General features: G+C 39.9%; 4 protein-coding genes across 13 annotated transcripts in view; 2 read left to right on the top strand and 2 right to left on the bottom strand.

The window, feature by feature from the left end:
* The window catches only part of SENP7 (SUMO specific peptidase 7), a 39,552-nt gene extending 32,911 nt beyond the window's left edge, over positions 1-6,641 (bottom strand). The window contains exons 1-4 of one of the 8 annotated variants that reach the window (XM_072023727.1): positions 6,529-6,641; positions 4,978-5,022; positions 2,441-2,548; positions 126-220 (exon numbers count right to left, since the gene is read on the bottom strand). In XM_072023727.1, the coding sequence (XP_071879828.1) occupies positions 126-220; positions 2,441-2,548; positions 4,978-5,013 (239 nt within the window). In that variant the 5' untranslated portion in view covers positions 5,014-5,022; positions 6,529-6,641. Of the gene's footprint in view, positions 1-125; positions 221-2,440; positions 2,549-4,977; positions 5,023-5,837; positions 5,917-5,952; positions 6,055-6,260; positions 6,285-6,528 lie in introns of those variants that run through there. The other 7 variants (XM_072023738.1, XM_027449532.3, XM_027449533.3 and 4 more) reach the window with 7 other exon arrangements.
* Positions 6,642-6,946: 305 nt separating this feature from the next.
* On the top strand, positions 6,947-10,637 carry LOC101793132 (putative protein ARB2BP). The gene is made up of 2 exons (XM_005009704.6): positions 6,947-7,136; positions 9,341-10,637. The coding sequence occupies exons 1-2, from the start codon at positions 7,104-7,106 to the stop codon at positions 10,400-10,402; spliced, it is 1,095 nt and encodes a 364-aa protein (XP_005009761.3). The 5' UTR covers positions 6,947-7,103; the 3' UTR covers positions 10,403-10,637.
* TXNL4B (thioredoxin like 4B) lies at positions 8,395-12,978 on the bottom strand. The gene is made up of 4 exons (XM_005009693.5): positions 12,681-12,978; positions 12,184-12,335; positions 11,365-11,731; positions 8,395-10,039 (listed from the first exon to the last, which is right to left on the bottom strand). The coding sequence occupies exons 1-3, from the start codon at positions 12,810-12,812 to the stop codon at positions 11,566-11,568; spliced, it is 450 nt and encodes a 149-aa protein (XP_005009750.1). The 5' UTR covers positions 12,813-12,978; the 3' UTR covers positions 8,395-10,039; positions 11,365-11,565.
* On the top strand, positions 12,904-16,509 carry TRMT10C (tRNA methyltransferase 10C, mitochondrial RNase P subunit). Of its 3 annotated transcripts, none has more exons than XM_005009692.6 (2): positions 12,904-13,043; positions 14,996-16,509. In XM_005009692.6, exon 2 carries the CDS (start codon positions 15,027-15,029, stop codon positions 16,269-16,271), a length of 1,245 nt encoding a protein of 414 aa, XP_005009749.2. In that variant the 5' UTR covers positions 12,904-13,043; positions 14,996-15,026; the 3' UTR covers positions 16,272-16,509. The 3 variants fall into 3 exon arrangements, with proteins under 3 accessions (XP_005009749.2, XP_027305340.2, XP_005009748.2); XM_027449539.3 differs by having other exon boundaries at positions 12,904-13,039; XM_005009691.6 differs by lacking the exon at positions 12,904-13,043 and adding an exon at positions 14,033-14,191.
* Positions 16,510-16,511: the final 2 nt, after the last annotated feature.

A 16,511-nucleotide genomic window follows, 5' to 3' on the forward strand; every position in this document is an offset into this window, starting at 1 on the left:
GCTACCAGCTTGAAAACCATCTCCACATGACCCAATTACTAGAAACCAACAATACCTGTATTCAAGGAAGATTACGAATTTCAGAAAATACAAACAGAATAACTAATTTTGAAATGGCTTCTTACCCAATTGATTCTTCATCATTAGAGCTGCATCTGTCACAGTCCCTTTGCCTTTTTCCATTTGCATAAGTCCCTCTGTTTCTGGCACTTAATCTCCACTGAAATAAAACAAATAAAGTTATAAAGTTCCAACAGACCCAAGTGTCATAACGGACATTACACCTGAAAAATGAACAACACCAGACATCGAAACAAGTCAACTGATCAGATAGAGCAGAGATGCAAGGAACACATACAGCAATTTTGTAACATGAGTTTATTTACTATTAAGAATGTATATATTGCCTGATCTTGCTGGGAACTTGCTCTTTTTTCCTCCAGAATTAATACAGGACAATTCAATTACTCCTCTATCTAAAGGGAACACTATCCCAAAAAGATACTTTAATATTAAGCTTGTTTCACATAGTTGCAGTTTAGTGAGATAACCTCTACTTTAACTCTGTGAATTTAACCAAGTGACATTCCACTCACAGATGCATAATTCTAATTAGGAATTAGCTGAAGGTTTGATATTTGCATAGTGTGACAAAAGCAAGACCTGCCCTTCCCCAGGTCATCTTGCCTTACCAAAATGCATTTATAATTCCAAATTACATCAATGAAGCCCACAAACAAGCTGTTATTTCTGCAACTCCAGAAACCTCTCTACTCTATCCTCACATTTTTCATATAAAAGATAAACCAAACTGGAGGTTTGAAAATGATGCCAGTCAGGCTTAAGGCAGACCAAGTTTGAGTGTGAGAAATTGAGACCAATTTCTGTTTGAGTGTGATGTCAAAGGATGCCTGAAAGGTTCATGCCCACACATACTTTGCATGCTTTAGAGAATTCTCAAAGATGTGTACCAAATCATACTTTTTCCTTACCAAACTGACTGTAATGGGAAAAAAAAACAACAACAAAAAAAACTCAGTTTTACAACACCTGGAAGCAAGAAGGTGCTTTCCCCTCCTTCTGCCTCCAAACACCATGTAGCTCAACAATCAGTGCTCTGAGGTGAGCATGTGACAAACCTATATGCTCAAAACCAATGAAAGCTACACAACATTTTTTCTAATGATGTTGAGCCAACACTCAATGCTAAATACAGCTTGGATAGATGTTTGGTCCTGTGTATAGAATAAAGATTTAATTACAGTAACTCCTGAGTTCTCTCTTTTTACAAGAGAATATAAAAAAGACTCATTTATAGCATATGAAGACCCTTACTGCATGGAAAAATACGAAATACGTAGAAGGTAAGGAAAACAAGAAATTGAAGATAAGACAGTATAGAGGAAATAAGAAATGATTTTTCAATTCACCCAGTCCAGTCACCATTTTTGTATAGGCAGAGAGAAAGGAAAAACTCTATACTGGTGCTACCTGGCTCTGCCTAAGAGGCTGCTGCTTTTAACTCCAGGGTATGGCTTCCTAGTTCAAAGCCCTACTACAACTGCATGCTCTGCTTGCTTTGTCAGTACAGAACATAACAGGGCCTACCATGAGAACTGGGTCACATTACCAGCACTCCTGTAAGTTGCAAGAATTCCTAACTTTCCTTACCAGGTTTTTACAACTTCTCTGTAGAGGAGCTGTTTTGTCTAGCCACGTGGTTCTGAAAGCAATAAAACTGGCAACAAACTCTCAGTGTCCTAAGTTGAAGGAGTCAGGAGCAGCAAAACACATTTCTTAAGTATGGCATTTAAAAAAAAAAAGTGAATTTCCAACAGATTTTGTACTTGTTTGCTTCTATGCCTGACCAAGATAATCAAGACAATCATTTATGATAATGCCACTTACAGTCTTAATATGGAAATTAGTTATTTCTGCATTAAGACTTAAAATTCTATGAAAACTCATGCTGTATTTCAACTATTCTCTTAGAGTTTCAGCTCTTAGATACAAATAATAACCAACTGAAAACCGAATGTGAAAGCAACTTCCATAGCATAATAAAAACAGCTTGGGTAAGTAACCCAAGTCAGAAAACAATGGAACAACAAAAACATGTACGTGCCTTTAAATTCATGGTGTAAGAGAGAACTTCAGCACTTGAGATTGGCTTTAACAAAATGGAAACCTTCTGTCAACTCCATCTGAGGACCAACTCTGCTTTTTTATGATTTAGGCTAGTAACACAGCACAGGCTTCCATTTCTGTAGCTGTACACTTGCAGATACATTCCAGACCTACACACTTCACTTTCCTAGTTAATCCAGGTCAGTTACTGGTCACATAGGTATAAGGAAGTACAAAAAAAAATATCCAACCTCCGAACCAGAATAAAATACCCATGCAACCTTCCTACATACTTTGAAGAACTTCTCTTTACCTCTTTTAAAGGGTAGTCCCAATGGTGGGAGCCTGGGAGCCTTGTCAAAGGGGACTGAACTTGGACATCCTCTGACTTGGTGTTTGGTTTCTTCTTTGGGATACGAGACTGAAAATAGAGGATGTTACACACATGATAAAACTTAATCTGCTGGTGCTATGAGCTGACTTACTGCCAGGTACGAAGTTCTTGTAACCATGGGACAAAAAGTTGCAAGTAAAGCACTGACCTTTGACTTGAACAATACATTCTCATTGATGCTTCATCATAAATCAAGTCATACCACATGAGGAGCTAGTTTTAACAGATGAGATGTCTTAAAAAAAAAACACAGGAAGACCCCTCATATTTCATTAACTTTACAATGACCTCAACTACATGCCCAAGAGATGAAAACAAATCTACTGGCACTGAGTTTTCTCACTGCCCTCTAGTTTACGTACACTATAGATTAACCCTCACGTATCAGTTTAAAGAACAATAAAGAAAAAACAAAATAGCTGAACCATATGAGGTTTGCTCACCCAAAAAAAAGAGCATTTATATCTTGTAATAGTATCAGTGCTTTAGTATGATTATTTAGAATTGGTACTCAAAATACTATCAGCTGTTGTCATTCCCAACCTCTGCAAAAATGAAACTGGTATTTCAAATTTAAGTACTGAAGAGGAAGCATTTATTAAATCTCAGTTTACCAGTTCAAAAAAAAAGTACGTAGGAAAAAATTTATTGGCATTCAAAACAAAAATAATCAAGCTGAATTGCTGCAAGTTCATCCAGACAAGAAAAGTGTTACATTTTCTATCAAGTTGATTAAACCCATTAAATAATCTCAGCTAAACACAAGAATGGAAGCCTTGACATTTCTCCAGGTATCCTGAGATGTAAAGCCTTACCACTGCAAATATGACCAGATTCATGTGCATCAGCAATGGAATGCAGTGCTGATACCTTTCACAGGATCAGTATGTCAGCCAAGAAAAGGTTGAAGCTACTCCGTAAGATGGCTACTGCAAAATGCATTAATGAATTGAGTTTGATGGATGCCAGATGTCCTACCTTGCAACATGAAAGGACAAGTAAGGACTTTAGAAGAATAAGGCTAAACTTAATTAACAGAATCTGCATTCATCAGCTCCATATGTAGTCTTTCAGATCATAACTGAAGTACATGGTATCACCAATGAGATAATCCTTCAATTCTGTAATTTGAACTGAGAGTGCTCTTATTTTTCTCTTTAACTTCTTTGAAACAAAAACATATATATTTTTAGTGAACTTTCAGGCCTGAATTTCTATACTGTACCTCAACCTGCTTCTTATAGTCAAATACAATACCAGATTCCTTAAATTATAAAGGACGTAAGTGTAATAATACACAGGCATCAACTTTAAAGAAAAGTATCTCCCCTACCCTTCAATGAATTTTTAAGGATGGAAAAGATAATTTTTCATAATCAAAAATCTCTACAGTTAGGGGGCTTGTTTATTTAGAGAAATGGTTTACAAACTTCTCCTCTTCCAACCTGTGTATCAGCAGCAAATTCCTTGCTTCTGAATGCCACAGAAACCACTAGTCAGGCAACAGGTTATAAGCTTTGTGACAGCACGTAATTGAAAAAAAATTTAATATACATTTCATGTTACTGAGGTGCGGATGACCACTGTAATAATACAACATTGAGAACAGGTTAAGTCAGACTCAGAAAACAGAAAAAAAACAGATGGACAGACAGAAAGGGATAAAAAGCATAAGATATGTTCATCAGCAACATTTCCACCTCACTGTACGTTATTCTGTAAACGTTTGCACTTGTTAAGATCTTGGTTAGTCATGGCCACAAATAACTTCTGGAACAAGCACAAAGTGAACAGGGACCCAACACAGGTCTGAATTTATGGCAATTGCAACGTATGCAAGTTGCATCAGCTTTCCTCTATGAGAAAGGGGCTGAATCAATGTATACATGCGCATATGCATTTAGCAGGTTGCTCATCCCAACCAGCAGTACTTTTCAGGATGTTCAGAGCAGTAGGAGCAAGGGTCAGGAATCATGTGTAAACAAGGCACTGGAAAGGGCTTCATTTCCAAGCCACCAGGCAGACCTTACCCGATCAAACCAGCTGCTGTGCCCTACAATTTGTTTTCATGAGTGCTGCCATTACGAGAAACTACTATTAACATAGATATTTTAGAAAACACTAGCATACAGTGTCTCTGAACACATCTCTGCAGAAAACCAGTTATGTGGCTCTTCCTCTTACTTAATATTTTAGATGTTGCTTGGAACTTAATGCTGCCCTGAAGGGCATGTTTATGTTAAATCGGAGGTTAACCCTTTTGTGTATTAGTGTGTTCAGCAGCAGACATTGGTACTGAAGGCTGCTACATAAACCGGTTCTCAGAAAAGAGATTCCAGAGAAGTGAAAGCAGGACCACTAGCGAATGAATCTGGTTAACAAACACATCAGGACACACTAGGATAGCCATAGGCTGAAAGCCTATGTTGCATGTTGTAAATTGTACGACAACTTACATTGACTTGACTTGAAGATGACGTTCTTCCATCCATGACTTGCTTCTGAAAAAAAAATAAAATAAGCTTAGCAAACTGTATTTTATTTATTCAGAGGGAATTAAGATCACAGTAGTAGGTACTAAGTAAAAACGAGAAATTCCTTTTTAAGGAAGCCAGCACAAAGAAATTGACAGGCACTATACAAGAGAGGCATGTGCCTGAGGAGCGCTCTGGATTTTAAGTGCAAAAAGACAAGTTGGCAAAGTTTTCTCTAGATTTGTCTTTAGTGAATACATTTACTGCTTAAATTCACTTATTAGTCACCCCCTTGCCAGAGAATAATTCAGGCTTTGATTACGAAGTGAAAAGGCATCACAGAAAGACATCTGTAATGCTACAACAGCTCTGATAACAATAACAACAAAACTCAAGCGTTTCTGTTAACAGATCAAAGCCTTCCTCAGGGGAAGAGCACCGCTTCACAACTTCCAGCTCTCCAAGGGGTTTATTCTCCCTGTCAATACTCTAAGTGCCTCAAAGAGGCGTCCTACGACCTTCAAACCTCGCCCCTAATCTCCAGACCCCCCAAAAAGCCGGTAACACCCCTTAAGCCAGGCTAGGGGTGTTTCCCCAGCGGCTTCTCCCAGCCGGCGCCCTGCTGTCAGGCAGGGCGAGCAGGCCGAGCGGTGCCGGCCAGGCGGGGACCCGCTGACAGCCCGGGGGTAACGCGGAGCCCCCAGCCCCCAGCCGTGCCCCCATTCCCCGTTCCCCCGCTACGAGCGCGACGGGCGGACACAAGGGGTCGACGGCATTTACTGCGCTCTCCCCTCAGCCTCGCAACCCCTGGCGATTTCGCTTTTGTGGCACAGACACCCCACCTCCCCTCTCCTCCCCGTTGATCCTCCCTCCCCCGGCAGCGGTTCAGGTGCTCGGGCGGCCGCAGCTCCCTCCCCAAGACCCCATCGGGCAGCCCCCGCCCTCCTTGCTGCTCACCCAGGCCCCGGCGCCGCCTTGCGCAGCTCCCCCGGCTGCTTCCGGGCATGGCTCCGCCCGACCCGGGAGAACCGCCCCACAACGGCAGCCCCTTCGCCTCGCCCCCCCCCCCCGTTTTCGCTTCGCCCCCCCCCCCCCGTTTTCGCCTCGCCCGCCCCCCCCCGTTTTCGCCTCACAGGCGGCCCCTCAGGGCGGTCCCTTCCCGCCACTTCTCCCTCGCACCGCTGCCGGCGGCCTCTCTGGGTTTTAACTTTCTGGCTTATAGCCAAGTGTTAAAGGGAAAAATGAAAATAAAAATAAAAACCAACAGTATATAAATGACGTAGAGCAAGTGACAGCTGCGTGGTTGCACAAATCGGCCTCTGTCCGCCGAACCGATGAGTCGTAATAAAATCAGTAGATCTGGAAATCCGTTACAACAGTTGCAGCACGTGCTGACAAACGCTGAAGGGACGGAGACAACGCTAACATTTGTGAAAGTACTATAAAAGACTCCTTTTTTTTTTTTTTTAAAGTAACATCCAACCAAACAAAACTCGAGTTTAAACTGTATTTTGTTTTACTAATTGCACTTACATCTCCATTTTAGTCAGAATCCTGGAGATGGATTGTTCCCTTCAATCCGTGTGCCTCCCCTGTCACACACACCGCAACCGCTCTCCTACCTCAGCGCTGAAGCCAAAGAAATCCTGCAACTGAACACCACCAAGATCAGCATCCAGCAACGTAACACCCTCAGCTGATGTCTTTGGAAATCCCTTTACAATAAAAACTTTTTTTTTTTTTGTTAGCATACCTTCAGAATTGTAACTTTGACATGTAATTTTTTGTTTCCTCGTGTTATTAATGATTTATATCAAGTAATGGGAAGCTGTGGGGAAAAAAATAGTTTTGACGCTTGTTTACTTTCACATCAAGGAGACTTAGCTTTAATTTATGCTCAGGTGTAAAACATGAGATGGTAACTGGTAACCTGGAAACATCTGAAATACTTAACACTTCAGATGGCCTCAAGAGTCGACAACTGATGTATTTCATAGGCACACCCCAGAATAACGTATAAAAAGAAAGGAAATGTGAATTCACATGGGTGTCCTTTCATATTATGGAGAAATTATTTACACCCCCCAGAGTCAAAAAGATCTGTATCTATGATGATGACAGATTTTACAGGAGAACTCTTGGTAGGTACTACTGAACTTTGCTACAATAATTTTTTACAATAACAAATTACATACTGCTTCTATGATTTATACTCTAGTAGCATTTATAATATGCTAAATGCTGCACAAATACTAACCAAACTTAATGGTGAAACATCTTACGGTCTGAGTAGCAACATAGTGTTTCTTTGTCTTACCCAACAATATTGTTTAAAATCAAAACTTATGACGGCTGCCAGAATACACATCCTTGAATACTATGTTTATATATAAACAATTAAACAAGCAGAAGTCAAAACTGATTTAGAAAATAGATTTAGTAAAAAGAAACTCATTTTGCAACTACAACTAAAACAATAAATTACTGTTGTGGCTTAACTCTGTGATATTACAAGAATAAAACGTTAGTCTAGAGAAAACAGTAAGGTTCTAAGGTGCTGTTCATCAAATGAATGCTTTTAAGCAATAACCTAGTTATTGATATTACTAATTGCTTCAGAACACTTGAGTTCACACCTTGAATGCAATTTGAGTTCAAATCTTGAATGCAAGTCGTACCTTCACTTTTACATCAAGTGTATTTTTGTGTACTTGCTTCTTGAAATCTTCTGAAAGCCTTCACAATACTCTGTAAAACAGAGATTTAAGTAGGTGTCCAGTGTTACATACACAGGGCTTAATTTGGCATCATATGTTGTTGTTTTGCTTTGGAATTGGAAAAGCATTGCTGTCAGGAGTGGCTTGAAGAGTGTAGTAACTTGGTATTTGTAGTGTGCTGGAAAAATATGCCCTACAGCCTCCTACAGAGGAGGAGAGAGAGAGAGAAGTGCTGGATAGCAAGACAGCCTGTGAGGAAACTGCATTTACCAATTCTTATTTGTTTTAGGATGTTTTCTTTGTGCTTATCTCTTCCCCACAGACATCTTTCCTTAAGCCATGTGCATTTTTCTTACACTTAATTTTTAGGGAAAATAACATGAATATGTCCTTACTAAATACATTTTTATATATATGTCATACACATAAATAATATGTATAATCACATTTATATGGTATAGTTTATATATTATTGAATCTGCTTTTTATCCTTTTCTGAGTGTATTTTTAATTATGTATATATATGTAACGAAGAGGAGGGTAGCATTTTCTAGTTTATTCTCTATTAATTGAAGATGGAAATGCCCCTAAAGGGATGGCTTAACATCTCAAACCCTTATGGAGATGACTTAAAGGGAGAATGTATATGTTGTTTTGTGAAGAAGTACACTTTTTTTAAAAAAAATTTGGAAGCATAAGAGCTTATTTTCAATGTGCTAAGCAGCTTACTGAAGGGAACTTACATTCTGTAAAGCAGTTGAGCTCCAACACAAGCCATTTAAACAAAAGTTTTCAGATTACTTTCTGTCCTAGTAATCACCAATACCAAATGTTGTAGTTTTAACATAATCCATGTGATTTATTGCATTCTCAGTGATCCTGGTAGTTCAAGGAAAACTGAAAGATATATTGTCTTGTACCGATGTATTTGCCAAATATAACTTCTTACAAACCATTTGGCAAAATCCAATCAGTGTGTTAAATGATAGACACAGCTTAAAAATGCTTGTATTTGTGGGAATTGAATGCTAGCAAATATCTGTTAAACAAAAAAAAATCTATAGAAGTATGAGTCTAACCACACCAAAGGTAATCTCATGTTTGCCATTTTACATGCACAGCAACAGTCAGTAATAGATTGAACAGATTTGAAGAGTTATTGGGAAAATAGAAAGCTATGATAGACTAGAATGTTCTCTTGTATGCAAACTTCTTCCTGGTATAATTCTTATCTGTTGATCAGTCACATGAACTGACAAATTACTTTAGTTGAAACCAGAGGCCATAGTATAATCTCATGAAAAACTGCTGTATGGATTTGAAAGTCTTCTCCTTGTTCCTGGGTCACAGTGGCTGTTTTATTCTGTCATTGATTCCACAATTTCCATGTGGCAAATGCTTACGAAGATGGCTAATAACCAGAGAGATTAACATCAGTGTACTGCTGTTGAAATTTAGCAACTGCAATCTGTAAGAGTCTTTACAAGCAGCTGGTTTACTACAGACCACCAAAAGCAATGAATGCTTGGTATGTAACTGCTTTTAAATGTGAATTACAACAGGTCATCTTTATGTCACTGATGCATGGAGATCTATCCTTACGTTGACATAGTTTTCTTAATTTGCAGTGGTTAAAAACAGAGCGTGAACTAAGCTTGTGGAAACTAGTAGAGGGTTCAGAGTACCAAGAGCAACTGAAGTATGACTTCAATATAAAAGGGGAACTGAGGCATCTGGACACAAATGAGTCCTTTGTTTTCAATTATTACAAGAATTCACATGAGAAGAATCATGAACGCTATCAAGTCTTGGGACATCTGATTACTCAATATGTTTATGAGCTCCTGGAAAGAGTCTGCACACTGCAGAAAGTTTATATTCCTACTGATGCTACAGAGGATGAACCAAGAAGCTTCTTTTTTATGAGTGAGAAAGCACTAACAACTTCCTCTAGCATAATTGTGCTTCTTCAGGACCGTGGAGTTTTCCATGCTGGGCAGTGGGGGCAAAAGGCCATCATCAGGGAGGGCCTGAACCACGGAACTCAAATACCATTCATCAAAATGGCCCTCCAGAGCCATGGGGGGGTGATTGTACTGAATCCCAATGACAACCTTGTTGACCTGAAGATGGAAAGGGAGAGGCGAAGTTTCTCTGCTGGAGAAGAATCAGTGACTTCTACCCAGTCCTGCCAGTGGATCCCTAAGCGGTGCAGCAGCAGCCCTGAGGAGCACACCATGTATGTATGGGATCACTTCATTTCAAAGAGTGCAGCCAAGCACGTGGCCTTCATTGCCCATGGCTACGGTGGCTTGGTGTTCGTTGACCTGCTTGTGCAGAGAAAATGGGAAGTCATGAATAAAGTCTACTCTGTGGCATTCATTGACTCCTTGCACAACATACAGCATCAGACTGGAAGCGATCCCCAAATACAAGAATGGATACTGAAACACTGCCGTGAATGGGTATCCAACAGTAAGCCTCTGGATAAAGCTGTGGGGTCCCTCCTGAAAGTGAATTGTCCTACTGTCTCTGCTGGAACTGAAAAGTATGGCTTAGCACCTTCCTGCTGCCTGCATGCTGTCTTTAAGTACCTGAAGAGCACACTGAAAGCTAAGACCACAACAGCCTTCACGCGTTCACCTATTGCAACCAGAGGCAGCACAAGTAAGAAGAGAGACAATAAATAAAGGTGTCCTGGTTTGGCTTTGATAGTAGTCTCTTCCTTTCATAACCACCCCTGCACCTACAGCTCTTGGCAGGGGAGAGCCTTGGAGTTGTACATTTGAAGCTAGTTTGTTTTTGAGAAACATACAAGTTAACAATTATGGAAAAAAAAAGTGCTGTGTTGAAAGTTCCAGGTCACGTTCTTTCAGCTATCTGTGAAATTGCAAGTTGCACGAAATAAAGATGTTAAGATATCAACTCTTATCTGTATCTTCTTCTAAATAAACTTCCTGCAGTTTTAGCTCTATAATTAGATGAAACTATCAGCAAAACTGATTTGTTAAGTACATAGCTTTCAGTAAAAGTACAGTTCTGGAGTATATAAGGCATGCAAAGGAACTAGCACTCTGAATTATCCTATTGCCTACAGCAATATTACTTCTTAGTGCATGTCACACGGTGTTTAAAAGTCTTTCCAGAGCTGTAAGATCCACCTTCCTCCTTGAAATATTCACTTGTTAAATCTTGTGGGAACTGAAAATGGTCCATGTCTGCAAAAGAACTCTGAAGGGCAAGAAAAGCTTTTCCTACAGCATCAGTTCTCATCTCAGTCAAAAAAAAAAAAAAAATTACTGAACAGTAATATTGGTTACAGAGAACAGAGTCAAATTCCCTTTCATATTTATACCTATTTGCAATTTTAGTCATGCCTGGTAACATATGAAGAAGTTTCCACCCCATTATTCAAGAACAGATGGAAATGTGAACAGTCAGGTAAACGCTTCCAATAACAACCACAGCTTTTTGAATTAAGTAAGATGGGCTGATGTTATATTTGAATGAAAGTTAGAGTAAATAAGCTATTATTAGAATACACTGTTTAGTTCCTTCAAGAAAATTGCACTGGAGTTGCTGTCACAGTGCATGCAACAAGTCTGTTCTATAGCTGCCAGTCAGCATATAACTCAAAAGAATAGCCACTTACATGCATTCTACATGTTGAACACGTAGCTTTATTTACAAGAGAAGTATTAGGTGACAGAACATCTGTCTTCAGAAGGAGACCAATATGATCCTTCAATGCAAATGCTTGAAATGTCCCACGGTGTCAGAAGTTGTTAAAAATGCTCAAAAAGTTATCTAGAATATCTGCCAGTTCCACAGTTCTTTCTCTCAGGCCAGCTCATTAAATTCCTTGGTAGAGAAGGTCATATTTAGGAATGTTATTAGGATCGATAGGACTTCTTACAATGAGCTTTCCACGCATTGCTCCACGGTAAATCACTTCAATAAGATCTATAAAGTCTTGCTTTGTTTTGAAGCTTCCTACAAATTTGGTGTGATCTGGAGACCTAAAGATAAGCATACGATAAAGGCAGAATTGTAACATTAAAGTGTTCAAAGCAAAAACACTTGAAGGTAAGAAAAGCTGTATAATGAAATTAAGGATTCTGACTTGGTCATTCTGAAAGAAACCCACAGCAGTAGTAATGTCAGAGCCAAATCTGGAATATACTGTGACTTGACATCCTAAATCCGAAAAGGTGCAGCATTGCGTCTAAGATTTTACCCATGCTATTTCTTGCAGAGTCAGATAAATTTCACAACTGACACATACTTATTGAATTACAGCATATTTCAAAATACTTTTTAGTTTTATGTCCTTCTGCCTTTTCTCACAGTTATCTAAAGCAGATGTTGTCAAGAACAGTTTTCAAACCTTATGTCCTATAGACAAGGTAACCCAGAGAGAGACTGCTGATTATTACAGACATAACAGATAACATCAGGTAGGATGACATACCCATAGTCAACCTTCATGTGCTGTCCATTGAAGAAAAATACTGTAGAAGGAATATAACTGATGTCAAAATACTGGGTGTACACAGGAACGTTGTTCACATCCACCAGGTAGATGACTGCCATTTTACTTAGGTCATGAGCTGTCTTTGCAAGCTAAAAAAAGTGAGAAAGATGACAAATGGGTTAAGGCACAAGATGGAAAAAGGTGGAAAGCTTCATAAAGCCTATTTCCATTACACCTTATCGCTTAAAACAGGGCTAGAATATCACCTTTTTGACTTCAAACGCTTTGTATGCCCATTACGATAACATAAACATCAGCTTAACTTTCAAATGGTTTATGGCATTATTTCGTTTTATATCTACTTGTCAGCATGCAATCACCGTCTTCGTAAGGCCCCATCTTTTCCAAAAGCAACACGACGTTCCCTTGTGCGCAACAGGTATACCCGTAGAGTTTATTTATTTAAAAAAGGGGAGGGGGGGAAACGCTCTTACAATATCATCGAGCTGCAGACAAACAGCATCGTTATCTCTTCCAAACCGGAGCACCAAAACCTTCTCCGCCACGCTTTTTATCGCCTGATCCACCTCCCTCTTACAGCTCAGCTTGGGCAGCAGAAAACTCATCGTGACAGACCGCAGCTTCCGCTGAAGCCCCGCACCGAAGTATTAATAATTAAAAAAAAAAAAAAAAAAAAAGCGTCAAAAATTAAAGCAGCGAGCCAGCCCCTAACGGGGGGTGACGAGAGGGACGGAGCCTGGCTCCTCCCCGGGCATGCTCTGCCCTTTCCGCTGACGGCGAGCACAAAATGGCGGCGGCCGGCGGCGGCGGCCCTTAGCGGCGCGGGGAGGAGGCAGGTGCGGGGACGGGGCGCTGAGGGGAGGAGGAGGCCTCATGGCGCCCTCACGGCGCCATGGAAGGCTCCCAGGAGGGCTCCGGGGACGCTCTGCGGTGCTCGGGGGAGCGTTAAGGGTCTGGCGTGGGCCGCGTTGGAAGTTAGGAGGAAGTCGTGTTTAAAAATAAATAAATAAATGAGAAAAGCGGTTATGGTGCTGCAGCTCTAGGTTCTCCAAGAGGTGGTTCAAACGCTGCAGGTTGGCTGCGTAGAAAAATAATTTGGTTGTTATCAAAAGCTGCGATCAGGTGTTCAGATTGTGGAAATCTGTCTTTCAGTTTCACTGGAGCTCCAGTAATAGAAGTTAATTGAGGAATCTGTCCCTTGGCTTCTGCAGTTGGATGGCAGACATTCTCAGATTATTAATTTTGTTGGGATGTTTAATACTTAGATTTCAAATTACAAATATTTCTATTGTAACACTTAAGCATTTTCTCTTTGCTTCACACTGTTAGGTATTTTTGTTAGTTTTATCTTAATGAAAGTAGAAAATGAAAACTTGGTCACAAATTTTGACAAGTTACGGTATCACAGAATCATTAAGGTTGGAAAAGCCTCCAAGATCATCTGGTTCAACCATCCCCCTACTGCCAGTGTCACCCACTATGTTTAAACGCACTTCATTTTTATTTAAATGCTTATTAATAATACACTCTTTCTGTGGCTCTGCATCTGGGCAGGTATGTTAATTATATGTTAATTCCAAAATAAGTTTAATTTGTTCTCCTGTACATCTGATTATTTTCAGGTGGTAAGTTATTGGGGGAGATTCTGAATTATATTTTGTAGAATCTTAAGCCAAGTTTTATGTTTTGGCCAAATAATTTTTTTTCTCTAACATTCACTGCATCTTCAGATCTTCCTTAAGTAGATTTGCACTGGATAAGGAAAATATTAAACATTCTTTGTATTTTTCTTTCTACAAACCTCTTACATTTAAGTACAAATGTGTGTGAGATTAACAGCATTGTAGGTTTCCTGTCCTTAACTTTATGCAGCGATACTGGCTTCATAGGCAGTCCAGCAAAAAAAAAAGAAGATGGTCACTTCCTGTACTAGTTCTTTGTTGCTTCATTTTGTTTTTGTTCCAGGAACTGTCTAGCACATCAGGTATGGAATCTCATTTGGCTGGGATGATCACACTTTTTTTCCTCTGTTTTCTTCTTTTCCACCACCTGGTTAGTTGACTGTAGGATCAATTCACTGATTTGGTTCATAGTGTGGCCACGTGAATGTTTGCACTGCTGAGAGAGCCAGGAACAAGGGCCTCAAGTGTGTCTTCACTGGCAGTAGGATTGGCTTAGCAAAACTGTAGTACTGGTAGTTCCAGTACTTCAGTGACCTGCAATGTGGAAATGCCTGCAAGAATTAAAAAGCAAGTATTAAAGTAAAAAGGAAAAACTTGAGTACCAAAGTTTGCTAATAAACCTTTCTAACACAATAGAAAACAAAAATGTGATCTTCTTTAATACAAAGTTATTCCAGAAAATATTACTAGATGAAGCACCTTATCCATTTTCACAGTGTAGGCAAATTAGACCAGGTTGTGTTTTTAAAATAATTTCAGATTACATGCGGCATTTTGCTTACGTTTGTTGCAAAGGCTCTTCTTTGTCAAATGATAGGGGTAATGGAAATAGATCTCAGACAATACTTAAAGGCTGACTGCATTTTGAAGTGCAGTAAGTACCACTGTTTTAAGCAGTAGAGATAACCACGTCTATTTGTGACAGCACTACATACATCATTTTTGTTTAGAAAGAGTAGTAAACCAATAGTGGAAGCGGGAATTCCTAGTGTTCCCCAAGAAGCAACTTACTGTCTGTTGACATTAATAAATATGATTATCTGTGTGTGTTTTCTTCATGACAAGCTTTCTGACAAGTTTTCTTCACCTCTTACGCTGTTTTGCAGATAAGCGTTTGACCACAGCACGTGTCCAAGTATGCAGTCTGCTAACATGCTTCTGAAAAAGCTTGTAAGATATTCTGTCTTTCCATTTGCTGCACAACATGGGATGAAACAGGATTTGTTTTCACTCAGTAGGACTCTGATTTTATCACATTGCCTGAAGGAGGGCAGTTCACGCAGTCCCTCAGAAAAACTAGATTTAGATGCGTGGAAGGAAGTAATGAAATCTGGGTTGCAAGAAGTCAGTGCGACGGCCTCAGAGCCTAAGGAAACTTCTGCTTTGGCTGCTGCACGTGAGATTCTGGAGATGTGGAGACTAGCTGGTAGATTGGTTCCAGAAAATGTCACTGAAGAACAACTAAAAACGTTTATAGAATGTCCTTCCAAGTCAGCCAAAAAGAAGTTCTTAAAATTTTTGTATCTTAAAGAACTTCACAAGAAAAGTGAGAAAAGGAAGACAGAGGAGAGAAGGGAAAGGAGGCTAGAAATGCAAGAGAGCACTTCAAAAACTGAAGAGCCCAAGAGGAATCCATTTTTATGCTTGTGGACCAGCTCTATGGACAAAATATACAACTGGAGGGTAGCTCAGTCAATGATCTTTGGCCAACCTCTAGTATTTGACATGTCTTATGAAAAGGATATGTCAGACAGAGAAGTAGCAAATACGGTGAGACAGTTGGTATTGAGTGAAAGTTGTAATCGAAGATCTGTGGATCCATTCCACATTCACTTCTGTAACTTCAAAGATGACAGCCTGTATCACAAGGAATTTATCAAACATTATAGAGAAGCGTGGGGCAAACTACTTATAACTGTGACAGACCAGTGCTACACAGATATCTTTCCGAAGAATAAGCTTGTCTATCTGACCGCAGATTCTCCCAAAGTCATGAAAACTTTCGATCATGACAAAATCTACATTGTCGGGTCTATGGTTGACAAGAGTATAAAAACAGGAGTCTCTTTAGCACAGGCAAAACGCCTGGGGCTGGAGACTGCAGCCCTTCCGCTGGAGAAATACTTGCTTTGGAGTAGGGGTGCCAAAAATCTCACACTGGATCAGATGATGCATATTTTATTAACCCTGAAGGATACCGGGGACTGGAAGAAGGCTCTGGAATTTGTTCCCAAAAGGAAGTACACAGGCTTTGTAAACAAGCCTGTGCATGAATTGAAAACGGCCTTAAACCTGATCAACGCGCTTAAACTTCGGAAGAGGCAGGGTGAATTACGAAAGCAATTTGCAAAGAACTACTCCAAGAAGCTAACACAAAAGTAGAGTGCTGAGGAAGAAAACAATATTTGCTGGCAGGCTGTACCCTCGAACGCTCCAGTTTCTGTGGACTTGCGGAACTGTATTTGAGTATTTGTCACTAAAAATGCAATTGTTAGTCCAACTGAGATGACCTTTGTGAGGGGTGATTTTGTAAATTGACCGTGGCGTGGGGCAGACTGGATTTATTTGTGCGTTGTTGGAATTAACGTGCGAGGAAGGAGATAAAATTGGCTGTTCACAGCG

Source organism: Anas platyrhynchos, chromosome 1, assembly GCF_047663525.1.
Source record: "Anas platyrhynchos isolate ZD024472 breed Pekin duck chromosome 1, IASCAAS_PekinDuck_T2T, whole genome shotgun sequence".
NCBI classification, from domain to species: domain Eukaryota; kingdom Metazoa; phylum Chordata; class Aves; order Anseriformes; family Anatidae; genus Anas; species Anas platyrhynchos.